The 13781-nt window shown below is 39.0% G+C and overlaps 1 protein-coding gene across 1 annotated transcript; it reads left to right on the top strand.

Annotated features, from left to right (window-relative positions):
- The first annotated feature begins 244 nt into the window (after nucleotides 1-244).
- SNAI2 (snail family zinc finger 2) lies at nucleotides 245-2756 on the top strand. Its single transcript, XM_006902349.1, has 3 exons — nucleotides 245-421; nucleotides 1048-1593; nucleotides 2473-2756. Exons 1-3 carry the CDS (start codon nucleotides 343-345, stop codon nucleotides 2652-2654), a joined length of 807 nt encoding a protein of 268 aa, XP_006902411.1. The 5' UTR covers nucleotides 245-342; the 3' UTR covers nucleotides 2655-2756.
- Nucleotides 2757-13781: the final 11025 nt, after the last annotated feature.

Raw genomic sequence — 13781 nt, 5'->3', positions numbered from 1 at the left:
AGAACAGCCCATTTTGAACCAGAATAATTTAGTCTGACAACAGATTCTTCCTCTGTTCACAGCTGTCCCAGAGGGAGGAGCTGAAATCTGAACCTCTCACCGGTGATTGGATCCTTCTTGCAAAAGCGGAGGGGAAAAAAAAAAAACCACCCCAAAACCCTCCCAGCGAAAACGGATTCAGTTTGCGAAGGAGCCTGGGCAACTTCAGAGGGGCCGGTCCCCCAGGCCTGCAGGCACCTGAGCGCCGCCGAGATGCTCTAGGGACCGGTGACCCCTCCGTCCTGGCACCCGGACCGTTATCCGTGCGTGGGAGCCACTAGGAACGACGGACCGGCCTACAAGATGCCTCGCTCCTTCCTGGTCAAGAAGCATTTCAATGCCTCAAAAAAACCAAATTACAGCGAACTGGACACACATACAGGTAAAAGGACAAAATGATATCCATTCTATTTCTATCACTGCTCAAATATACTATGAAAGCATTAAAAATTAGGAGTTTTTCTTTTAAACGAATAATCTGCAGTCTTCTAGTCTTTCAGGGTAAATTTTAATTCATAACTTTTTAACTCTTAACAGAAAAGAAACTTTATTCGACTCTTGCCATCTCATTTCTAAAACATATGTGTGCATAGCGAATATATGAAAGATTAGTAACATGTGAAACTTAGTTACTGCTATTTTCAAGTGAAACGACTTTTTAAAAATGAAGCAGCTAGGTTTGCACATTTTTTGTATTCGCAAACATAAACCATGTATAAAATGGAAAACGACTTGTTTACAAGTTTATAAAAATAAGATGTTGGTTGTTAACCACCCGCTAGTGGTTCTTCCATGGCCCACAGTAGAGCGTTGTATAGCTGTCAGACTGTGCTCAGCGGACATGCAGCAGCTATGTGCATGTCAGGAGGCCAGAAACGCTTTGCAAATGGCCTCCTCAATGGGTCTTCTTCTTCCTTACAAAGAAGTCCTGTAAGTGCTGTCCTAGCGCTTCTTGGTGTGACGGCTTAATGATTTTGACTGTCATTTTCTTTGCTCTTCTCCACTTAGTGATCATTTCCCCATACCTCTATGAGAGCTACCCCATGCCGGTCATACCACAACCAGAGATCCTCAGCTCGGGAGCATACAACCCCATTACTGTGTGGACTACAAGCGCTCCATTCCACTCGCCACTGCCTAACGACCTCTCTCCCCTTTCTGGATATCCCTCTGCCTTGGGGCGAATGAGCCCCCCTCCACCATCTGACACCTCATCCAAGGACCACAGTGGCTCAGAAAGTCCCATTAGTGATGAAGAGGAGAGAATACAATCCAAGCTTTCAGACCCCCATGCCATTGAAGCTGAGAAGTTTCAGTGCAATTTATGCAGTAAGACCTATTCCACATTTTCTGGACTGGCCAAGCATAAGCAGCTGCATTGTGATGCTCAGTCTAGGAAATCCTTCAGTTGTAAGTACTGTGACAAGGAGTATGTTAGCCTGGGTGCCCTGAAGATGCACATTCGGACCCACACCTTACCTTGTGTCTGCAAGATCTGTGGCAAGGCCTTTTCTCGACCCTGGCTACTTCAAGGACACATTCGAACTCATACCGGTAAGAGCGGGTAAAGTTATAGGAATGCTGCACTCTGCTAAAACGAATGTCTGTGCTGGCTAGTGGATTTGCATTTATAAGTGACTTGGAGCTCTTACAGATTGGCATTAATTTATAGCTTTTTCCTGCCTACTCTGCAGCAATTAGAGAACCAGACGTCCCAGTTCTTGTTCTCAGCCTCTGTTGCAGACTTTGCAAACAACATTTAGACTTTGGAAAGTAGATGCTGGAGGTTTAGGTCTCAAAGATCAGTTAGAAAATCAGGAAAGATGTATTTGAATGTGTACTCTGTGTCATCAGCAAATGGAAATGTTACTATCTTAATTGATTGATTTGGTAAATAAATACATTTATCTATCATTTTCTACCTATCAATCATTTATCTATCATTCTGGCTAAGACATGCAGCATCCCAAAGCCTATTCAGCTGTGTAATTTAATTTGTGTTGCTATTTCCTTTGTATCTTCCTGCCTAATATTTTATTCCTAACACAAATTGAGCTCTGGGAGTCAAGCTGTTTGTTCTGCCTTAATCATAGAACAGAAAAGGAGAAAAGGGAAACTGTTTGGAAATGTTAGGAAGAGTTCAGCATTTGCTGAAAGAGAAAGCAGAGACGTGGAAGTCCTAGAAATCATTCAATATATCTGTATGACTAGCAGCAGAAAGAATAGTGTAGGTGTGATTTTTTTTAAAATGCAACATTCAAATTTGTCTTTTAAGGTTCGGGCATTAAAATTGTTACAGGAATTATTGGTCACACTTGCTGCTTTTATATTTTGGGACAAAATGTGGATATTTATAGAAACTTTTGACTTATTTTTCCTCTGAAAATGCTGATTTTCTTTTTTATTTCCTCCCTCCCCACCCCCACCTTGCAGGGGAGAAGCCTTTTTCTTGCCCTCACTGCAACAGAGCATTTGCAGATAGGTCCAATCTGAGGGCCCACCTGCAGACCCACTCTGACGTAAAGAAATACCAGTGCAAAAACTGCTCCAAAACCTTCTCTCGAATGTCTCTTCTGCACAAACATGAAGAATCAGGCTGCTGCGTAGCACATTGAGTGATGCAATCAGTGTTTACTGGGACAGAATGAATTTCTTCACTCCAATTCCAAATAATAGCTAAGAGTCCAAAGGCATTTTCTCTTGTACTTACCAACCAACACACATACACACACACCCCCAACACTGGAAAAAAAAAATCACAAAATCCACGTGTTTAAAGTTGATCCTTTCCACATGATGTTGAAAATTACCTGGACTGAGAGGATAAGAAAAAAGGACCTTTCTCTTCAAAGATGAAGCTTTGCGCCTCTTTATATTTTTTCAACTAAAGAAGAATGCAAAGATTTACATTGCTGCCAAATCATTTCAACCGAAGTATTGCTTTGTCATAGAGTATGTAATAGAATATCCATAGGAAGAGAATCTGCCAAACATTATCTCAGGTGCCTCGTAAAGTATTCCACGTTTACTTCATTACATGTTTTATGTCTGGTGGTCATGTTAAACTAAGGCCCATTTTTGATGATCTGTAAAGCTTTAAACTATTTTTATAGGAGAAAAAAAAGAACAAGAACAAAACAAATGAATGTATTACATTTTTTTTATATGAGGAAGAGTGGGTTTGCTGGGTTTTGGTGGTTGTTTGTTTTGTTGTGGTTTTTTAAAAAAAATTAAACAAAAACAAAACAGTAAAGAGTATGTGCCTTAGGGGATACAGGAAAATAAGCTTAAGACATTCCTGGTGCATGCTTGATCCAATTCTTCCATTTTTAAATATTTTTTTAAATGGTTTTCTAAACTGGGAATAAGTGCAAGAGAGGATTCTTGAGAACTCAGTAATGTACTTAAGATATTTTAAATGCATACAACAAATGCAATACACCCAACAGCACGTCCTACCAAGTGCCTTTTTCTAATTAATTGTATAGCTGATGAGTCATTGTATATTTGTGTTTATTTTTATATGATTGAATGAGTTTTGTATGAAAGTGAGATGTTGTCTATAGCTATGCCTACAAATGACCTGAAGACCAATATTTCTTTTTTTAATTTTTTGGGGAAAAAAAGCAATTTTTCATGGTCTGTTTTTTATACAATAAAAATTTTTTATTTAAATCTGTTGCTTGCATATTATTCTCAGACTTTAATTGTTTTTTGATTAGTACTAAACTCTTGCACAAAATATCCTTTCTGTTAATAAGAGAAAATGCAAATATTTTTGTAATGCATAATAGTGGGTGTTATAAATGTTAGGTTATCAAGTAAATTGCTAGTGATTTTTTCTTTTATCTTAAAATAAGACTGTTGTATTTAGAACTTCATTATCCTGGAATTTATTTGTATTATTTAGTAAAAATCACATACCATTTAGCATGTGTTGTTTTTGTGTACCATCTAGTCAAGACTGAACCATTACTGACCTTCCAGCAGGTTTTCAGAGGCAGTAAAACCAACAGGATGTGATTGCCCATCTTTCTCTTGCTGAGAAGATGATAGGTTCAAAATGAATGCCTTTGGGTTGGCTCCTTCAATGACACTTTTCAAACTATTTATGTTGACTTAATTTTGCCAACTTTATGTGAAAAAGTTAGCAGCTTCATAGGGGTACTGTAAATAGTTTATAAGTTTGATTAGAAATATCATTTAATGAGATGCAGCAAGGAAAACTAGAAAATCTGCATGAAAACATCAGGAGACAAAAAAATGCATCTTCCACAACTTATACAAGTTGGGAAGTGAAACTTGGAAAACATCGAATAGTCAAAAAGTTGAGGTTTCTTTTTGCAATATTTTCAGCATGTTTGTGCAATTGCCCACCCAAACCCAATATGAACATAAATCCTGATAAAACATAACATGACCTGACACCATCAGTACATATTTACTAAATACATGAGTACCAGTTCATATTAAAAGATGGTAAGCTGCCATAGGCACCATAACCAATAGCAAAGGCTGGGTTTAGTCCAATCTCTAAATTCATAATGAAGACAGAACCTGCTACCATGAAGTAAGTCTCTCTAGTGTGTTCAGAGCTCACAGAATTTCATTTTTCCTTAGAACGTCTTTGTGGTACAAATAAAGAGAAAAACTTTTATCTCAATGGTGTAGGACAAGTCACTTGGGGTTACAGGCCTAGTACTATTTACTTCACAGTCACACACATTACACTACACGCAGTACATTCCTCTTCTTGTCAGGTACCATCGAGCAGGAATCTGACTCACAATTGATCTTTCAGTTGGTTTTCAGAGGCAGTAGACTGAATGGGAGTAGATTGCCCATCTTCCTCCTTCAAAGCAGCAGGTGGCCAAGAACTACCTGCCTTTGGGATTGCAGCATAGCTTCTCACCACTAAGTCACCTTGTTGTTGTTGTTGTTGTTGTTATGTGCCGTCGAGTCGCCTGCAACTCATAGCGACCCTATGTACAACAGCCCTAAACTCCGCTCTGTCCTGTGCCAATCACACCGTCTCTGACACTCCCATCCCAATTATCCCAGTCACTGAATCAATCCACCTCATAGAGGGCCTTCCTCTCCTACACTGTAGCTCCACCCTCCCAAGCATGATGTCCCTCTCTAAGGACCGGTCTCTCCTCACAACATGTCCAAAGTAAGTTAGACGGAGCCTCAGAATCCTTGCCTCCAAGGAGCCACCCGGTTTAACCCTCTCCAGGACAAATCTGTTTGTTTTCCTAGCAGTCCATGGTATTCTCAACACTCTTCTCCAGCACCACAGCTCAAAGGCATCAATTCTCCTTCTATCCTCCTTGGTCATTGTCCAACTCTCTGATGCATAACAAGTGATTGCGAAGACCATGGCCTGTATCAGATGCACCTTAGTCTCCAGAGACCTTAGTCAACATATAGTGGAAAGGGGCTGCACTATAATCTTGAAGGCATGTCGTTCAAATCCACCAGCTGCTCCACGGGAGGAAGATTGACAGTCTCCTCCTATGCGATTAAAACTGCCTCTAAAAACCTCCTGGAGGGTCAGCTATGGATGAGTTCTGACCTGATGATATACAACAATATATAAAAAGAAGTTTCATTTTACTGTAATTATCTTTAATTTTATATTCTGGAGTTTTAAAAAGTCATACTTCAGAACATCTTTTTCAAAGGCAAAACTCTTGGGGGTAGCAACTAAAAAATCACACAATTTGGTGAGTGGAGGGAGAGAATAAAGGAAATGGGAAAGATCTGACAGGGACTTGAAAACATGGGGTAATGGTAGGTAGAGTCCATAGATGATTAATTTTATAAAATACAATATATGGAAATGATTGTATGAAGCATAATTTCTATGAAGGAAAATGTGAGACACATACATACACAAACCTCAAAAATGTATATGAATGAAGCACAATGTATATGAATAATTATATGCCTACCAATAAAAATATATATAGTAGTTTGACTGGTACATTTTGAATTGATAAAAAAGGAATTTTAGCCAATTGTGCATGACACTGAAATGATTACTAAGAAAAATATCCAGTCAAATAATGTGTCAAAATATCTTAAAAACTTCTTGTAGTGTAACTTCAAACTTTCTTCAAGCAGACTGCTGGGCTCTTGAGAAAGCATGGGTAACCACAGTGACTCCTTAGTACACAAATCCCTAACAAGTTTTGGTGTCCAAAACTCAAAACAACCAGTATCTTAACAACAGAGTGGTTAATAGACATTCTTTTGTGAAAGATTAGTGGTGGTGGTGTATGTGTGTGTGTGTGTGTGTGTGTGTTTTAATACGGCAAATATTTAACACATTATCAAAATATTCTACTTCTACCAAGTAGCACAGGTCCTGAATTAAGGTATGTTGGATATTAATATGTTGTATATAGTTCAATAGAAGCATAAAAACTATGGAAATGTGAAATTGTTAATTTACTATTATTAACATAGTAAAATCTAAGAATAGAAATGAATATGCATATTTTTGCCTATTTTAGCCAGCCAGACTTCAATATTCCCTGCTGGCCTTCATGGACCTTGAGAGCAAATGGTCATTAAAACACAGATACTATTGGCAGCTCAGCATCTGCCAACAATGTGCAGAGATTTCAAGGACTTATACAAGATAAAGACAGACAGGCTCCAAAACTCACTGTCTAGCTGCTTCTGATCCATAGTCCCTTCATCAGGTTTCCTAGGTTATAAATCCACTAGATAGTTTGCCCATCTTTAAAAATGACCGCAACCCAACTGAAAACTAAATAATCATAGACAATCAGACAGACAGCCTTAACATAGAACACTGTGTGATGTAACAGCAGAAACATACACTCTTTAATCTGGTATGCATGCTTATAGATTCATTTGCTTGCAGAGAAATTCCCCAACCTCCTGGAGCCTCTGTTCTGGAAAATGTAGCAATGGTAACCGTGCTTCAGTTCTTATGAGAGATTACTGATTTTTTTTTGAGAGATTACTGATTTAACAGACAAAGGAGCCAGCATTTTTGTACTAACAGATCTCATATAACTTAATAACTAATAACTGGTGCTCTTTAGGAAATACCTACCTGCCCTGGTACCAGGAAATTGACATCTACCATCACTTGTAATGTTAAGAAGTTGTGATTGCAACTGTGGTAAGAAGCTGTGTTACAATCCCAAAGATAATAGGTTCTAATACACCCACTGCTCCACTAAAAAAAAAATGGACAATCTCCTCCCAAGCGATTTATTGCCTCTGAAGGTAGAGGGGTCAGTCATGAGTTGATTCCAACTTGATGACCCACAGCAACAACTTCTTTAATTATTCAATGCCTACCTGCCCTGGAACCAGGAAATTTATCTGTACCATTACTTGCAATGTTCACAAGTTCTCTGTGGAGTTGGTACTTTTCAGATAAGAATGCTACTAAGCTCAGATAAGTTGAAAAATCAGGTCTTGGCTACCAGGACAATAAGCTGCCGAGCTGAAATCCCCCTGCAGATCTTATTTCCCACCATGCCACAGAAACCTGTTTATGCTCTCCATCACTCAGTACATCATAGCATATCATAGATGTTTACTGAAAAGGACAATAGGTCCGTCCTTTGAAAGTAAGTATCTTTGTTGTGTCTTTGCAAACTGTCAGGATTCAAGGACTATGCAGTGCTTACAGAACAGTCAGTCATAAGCATCACTCTCTAGAAGTTCTATTACCCCAAGCCTGCACAGCCTCAGCCTTCACTGCCAGGGAATTGCTCTGCTCTGAACTTAGCTTGCTGCTCCATACTCCTGTTTCTTCTACCCTGTCCTAGTGTGGCACAGGCCATAGAGTGTTGTACTGCTAGCCAAAGTGTTACCATTCTCCAGGAGTGCAAGTACATTAGCAGCTCTGAGGGAGAAAGATGGACGGTCTCTTGTTTTGATTTACTGCCTTGGAAATCTCATGGAAGGTGACTCTGAGTTGGAATCAACTCGATGGTAGTGAGTTTGACATTGAGGGTTTTTGTTCTAGGTAATGAGGAAAAGCAGCTGGTTTCCATCCCTTGTATATTAACACTTCATTTTTTTTTAAGGCCACTGTTACTTCTTTACACAGTCACACATTTTTCTCCAGCTTTTATCTTCCTAAACTAAAAAGTCTTCCAAGCTAAACAGTTATTTCTTTCACCATTAAAATGTGGACACTAGGGTAATGAGGCAATTACACTTCAGATAAGGGAAACATTTTGAGCAACAATATTTTGAGAAAGAGTAAAAAGAATTCTCAAATCAGACAACTTTTCTCACTGGAGACAGAAGAAGGAGAAAAGGAGAAAAGTATTTATTTTGAGATGGATATATAAGAGGAGAAAAAAAGCTTTCATTTCATTTTAACGCTCATTTTTTATAATCTGTGACCAAAAGAGTGCATCTTGGGCTCACACTCCAGGAAGCAATGACTGCTTTGTGGAAGGCAGGCCGGCACACAGTACCCAGTGTGACAACTCTTCCTTCCAGGCCTTCTGCCAGGCTGTGAAACAATAGTCTATCAGCAGAGGAAATTGCAGTGTGTCCCTATCCCCTGACAGCAAGCTTCAAGAGCTATTTATAGCTATTTGCAGCTTCTGTGAAGAAAAGATGAGTAAGTTTATAAGTGCTGTACACTGGTTCATTTACATGTTTGATTAAGCTCCTCAGCTGACATCAGTTATCCTTTTAATTAGTTCAGATTGTCCTTTGGGGAATTCCTTCAGAAATGAAACCTTTTAATAATTCTTAAGTAGTATTAACAGACAATAGCCAGTGGAACCTGGACATTCAAGGGTATTCTCGGGCCTGTCATTGCACTCCTTTCCCTAGTAAGTATATGAGGAGATTATTTTGCAATCTATTGCCCACCAAGCAAGGATACACAAAGGATGGATTTATTTTAAGACACAGACACAAAGATATGAATTGAATAGAATAGGGATCATACTAGTGCAAAAAAAGGACTGGTGATTATATCTTACAAGGTATATAACTTCTGCTTATACATGTGTACATCAGCTGCATAGAAGTTTAAGACTTCTTAATCCAAGCCATAGTATTTTTTAATTGCTTTCATGTATCTGAAAGCTGGGCAGTGAATAAAGACCAAAGAAGAACTAATGACTTTGAATAGTGATGTTAGAAAACAGTACTGAATATACATACCATGGATTGTCAAGAGACCAATCCTATCTTGAAAGAAGTGCAACCAGAGTGCTTTGTAGAGACAAAGATGTTGAAATTTCATTTCACTTACTTAATATCCTCAAAAGGAACCAGTCCTTAGAGAAAGACATCACGCTTGGAAAGGTAAAGGCCTAGATAAAGAGAGGAAGACTCTCAACAATTTACTCACTGCTGGTGGGAGTGTAAAACGGTGCAGCCACTATGGAAGGAAGTATGGTGCTTTCTCAAAAAGTTGCTAATAGAAATACCATTTGACCCAGAAATTCCACTACTGGGAATATATACCTTAAAGAAACCAGAACTGCCACCCAGGCAGATATATACTCGCCCATGTTAATTTGTAGCTTTGTTCACAATACAAAGAGTTGGAAACAACCCATCAACAAACGAATGGATAGGGAAGCTTTGGTATATTCACAGACTACTATTCTGCATTGACAAACAGGGAACTCATAAAATATTATACAAAATGGGTAACCCTGGAGGACATTATACTGAGTGAAATATCTCAGTCACAAAAGGGCAAATACTGCAGAGTGCCACTGTTGTAAAGCGGGACTGATATCAGGGTTGGGGGGAAACTAAGTGGGGATAAATAATGTATACTACATTGAAACAGATGAGGGAGAAAACTGTTTAGGAGGAACATATGATTAGGTATTATTGTCATGACAAGAGTCCAGAAAGAAAGTTGCACTGGGGGAGGGGGATTTATAACAAAGAATTATTATTATTATTATTATTTTTCTTTTTTTTTACTTTTCAAAGAGAAAAATGAACTGGGGGGAGGGGAGGGCATGGACGAAAGTGTGCAACAATCAATGAATGGAAATCCAAAGTCTCTGTAAACTTTCATTATAATAAAAAAATTAACAATTAAAAAATAAAAGATGAATTGACAGTGACTACTACAAGGGCTTGCGCAAGACAGGGATTGTGAAGATGACGCAGGATAGGGCAAGACTCAGATCTGTTTTTCATAGGTTCATTGGGAATCTTAGTCAATTTCATGGCATTTAACAACACCACCATGTGGAAAGTTTTATTTGTATGCTTCTTTTTAATATGGCAAAGAATAATAAAGTAGGTCATCTGGGCTCACGTCCACTTCCCTGTTCAGAGGAATCTGAGATCTGTCACTGCACTCAGAGAGAGTACATTTCTAAACACTTCCTTTCCAGCCATCCCCTCTCCTCGGTGTCCCCCACCCCCACCCCACTCTGTCCCATTTACTCAAGTAGAGACTAGTGGAAGGAATTTGTTCTACTTTCCATCTTCAGAAAACTCATACTCATTGCTGTGGAGTCAGAACTGACTCATAGTTGGTCCTCTTGCAAGTTTTCCAAGACTGTCAATCATATTGGAATAGTTTGCCCATCTTTATGCTGTGGAGAAATCACTGGTGGTTTGGAAGAGCCATCTTTGGCTTGACAGAATAACTGTGCTTATTGTTTAATCAAAGTTACAAATAGACATTCTGATAAAGATTATTTTCTCTGAATTTTTGTTTTAACTTACTAACTTGTAAAAATGATTTTATGTTACAACCCTTAAGTGAATCCATTATATAATAAAAATATGCTGGGCAATTAAATTGAGGAACTCTGGTGGGCTAGTGGCAAGAAGCTGCACTGCAATCCCAAAAGCACACAGTTGGAATTGACCAGTTGCTCAGTGGGAGAAGGATGCACAATTAAGTGTCTCTGAAAATACGCTGGAGGGTCAGCAATGGTCGATTCTGACTTGATGGTACACAACAACAGCATCAACAACAATCGCAAGTGTTGATTATAGATCCAAGTAAAATGAAATAATTTACAATTTCACTCTTTTTTTCTATCATCTATCATGATGTTGCCTATAGGTCAATGATAAGGAAATCTGTATTCTTCTTGCCACTAGGCCACCAGAACTCTCTTGAATTCTATATTCTTAATGCTTATATGTAATTCATATTGGAGGCTCTAGTCTTTGATTTTCCTCAATGTTTCTTCTTCATTTTCTGTGAGCAGAGTTGTGTCATCTGCATAAGTCAGATTGCTCTTGAGTCTCCAATTCTGATGCCACATTTTTCTTAATACAGTTGAATTTTTTGAATTATCTGCTTAGCATATAGACTGAATAAGTATTATGAAAGGATACAACCTTGACCCATACCTTTCCTGATTTTAAAGTATTTCCCCATTTTCTGTTTGGACAGTACCTTCTTGGTTTATTGTATACATTTTATAAGGACACAATTAAGGGTTCTAGGATTTCCATTTTTCTTAATATTATCTATAATTTGCTAAAATCAACATAGTTAAATGCCTTTGCATATTCAATAAAACACAATGAAACATCTTTCTGGGAGTCCCTTCTTTCAGTCAAGATCTATCTGACATAGCAAAATTTAACAGAACAGCAAACATCAAATGCTAGCAAGGTTGTGGAGAAACTGGAACCCTTATTCACTGTTGGTGGGAGTGTAAAATAGTGCAACCACTATGGAAGGTTGCAAATAGAAATACCATTTGACCCATAAATTCCATTACTGGGAATTTACCCTAAAGAAACCATAACTGCCACCCAAGCAGATATATGCACACCCATGTTTATTGCAGTTTTGTTTGCAATAGAAAAGAGCTGGAAAAAACCCAACTACCCATCAACAAACAAATGGTATATTCACACAATGGAATACAATGCAGCATTGCAAAACAAGGAACTCATGCAATATTATGCAAAATGGATGACCCTGGAGGACATTATGCTGAGTGAAATATCTCAGTCACAAAAGGACAAGTGTTGCATAGGGCCACAGTTGTAAAATGGGACTGACATCAGGGTTGAGGCAAGACAGAAAAGGAGGGGAGGAATGATGTATATTGCATTGAAACAGATAAGTGAGAGAACTGTTTAAAAGGGATATATGAACGGACATTCTTGTCATTACAGAAGTCCAGAGTGAAGACTGCATAGTGGAGTTGACTTGGGGGGAGGGATTGCAAAACAACGAAAGAGTTTTTCTTTTTATTTTCAAGGAGCAGAGTTAATTGAGGGGAAGGGTTGGACAGGGAGAAAAGTGCAACAATGAATGACTGGAAACCCTAAGTCTTTGTAAACTTTCATCAAAATTAATTTTAAAAAAGATCTATCTGACATCAGTAATGATGTCATTTCATGGTCTCTTCTAAATCCAGCTTGAATTTCTGGAAGTTCTCTGCGAATGTAATGCTATAGCTAATTTTAAAAATAATCTTCAGTAAAATTTCACTTTCATATTATATTAACGACGTTCTTCAAAATTCCTGCACTCTGTAGGATCATCTTTTTTGGAATGAGAACAAGTATGGTTTTCTTCTACTAAGTTGTCAAAGTAGATTCTTTTTGGTATAAGCTAGTGAGCACATCCAAGACTGTATCTGTTTGCTGAAACATGTCAATTGGTAATATGTCACTTCCTGGGCCTTTCTTTTTTGCCAGTACCCTCAGGCAGCTTCAACTTCTTCCTTTATTATCATTGGTTCCTTATACAATACTTTTAGAAATGGTTTATTGTTGTTAAGTGCCATCTAATTGGAGGCGACTCATAGCAACCCTACGAAGGAAAGTCCTCAACACTTGTGTGACTTTCGTCCTCTCTCCAGGTTCATAGAGTTTCTGGAAACAAGCTATTATGGGAGTGAACACCACTCCTGCTTCCAAACTTGTTTTAATTGGGGAGCTCCGCCAAACACTCTTCACCATGGGTAATCATTAATGCATCTGACACATCAGTGTCACAGTGTTCAGCTTCATAGCAATCACAAGTTACCACTGTATGGCAAGTGGACACACAAGGGCTATATGACCTAGAAGAATGCTTGAACAAACATAATGAAAGACAGGCTCCAGGGCCTGTGGCCCTCGGGCCCTTCAGTGTTTTACCATTCCGGCATGCCCAAATGCTAGCAAACTCTGGGCCAGAGACCCCTAGTTCATCTGGCAAATCTGCTCTGCCGACCTCCACTTGGGGCAAAGAGACAGCCACAAGCGCCCGGAGCCTACCATATCTGCCTCTCCTCAAGAAGCCCAGAAATGATTTGTTGTTGTTGTTGTTATGTGCCGTCGAGTCACCTACGACTCATAGCGACCCTATGTACAACAGCTCTAAACTCCACTCTGTCCTGTGCCAATCGCACCGTCTCTGATACTCCCATACCAATTATCCCAGTCACTGAATTAATCCACCTCATAGAGGGCCTTCCTGTCCTGCGCTGTCCCTCCACCCTCCCAAGCATGATGTCCCTCTCCAAGGACCGGTCTCTCCTCACAACATGTCCAAAGTATGTTAGACGGAGCCTCAGAATCCTTGCCTCCAAGGAGCCACCCGGTTTAACCCTTTCCTTTTTGGTTCAGTGACTATCTATCCCTTCCATTTTCTTTTGATGCTAGGGAGACTTTCAATGAGAGGAATTTACACAGTGGCAGCCACAAAAATGGGTTTAAACATTATAAAGATTCTGAGGATAACACAGGACTGGGCCATACTTATTTCCACTGTCCAGAGGGTCAGTATG

Source organism: Elephantulus edwardii, unplaced genomic scaffold (genome assembly GCF_000299155.1).
Source record: "Elephantulus edwardii isolate Elephantulus edwardi_28Jun2011 unplaced genomic scaffold, EleEdw1.0 scaffold00394, whole genome shotgun sequence".
Lineage (NCBI taxonomy): Eukaryota > Metazoa > Chordata > Mammalia > Macroscelidea > Macroscelididae > Elephantulus > Elephantulus edwardii.
The sequence above is the reverse complement of the archived record's forward strand: the minus strand, read 5'-3'. Positions and strand labels throughout refer to the sequence as shown.

Coding starts and splice junctions, on each gene's coding strand:
- SNAI2 (XM_006902349.1), top strand. CDS start 343: ATGCCTCGCTCCTTCCTGGTCAAGAAGCATTTCAATGCCTCAAAAAAA. Junction 422..1,047: donor CGAACTGGACACACATACAG/GTAAAAGGACAA, acceptor TTCTCCACTTAG/TGATCATTTCCCCATACCTC. Junction 1,594..2,472: donor ACACATTCGAACTCATACCG/GTAAGAGCGGGT, acceptor CCCACCTTGCAG/GGGAGAAGCCTTTTTCTTGC.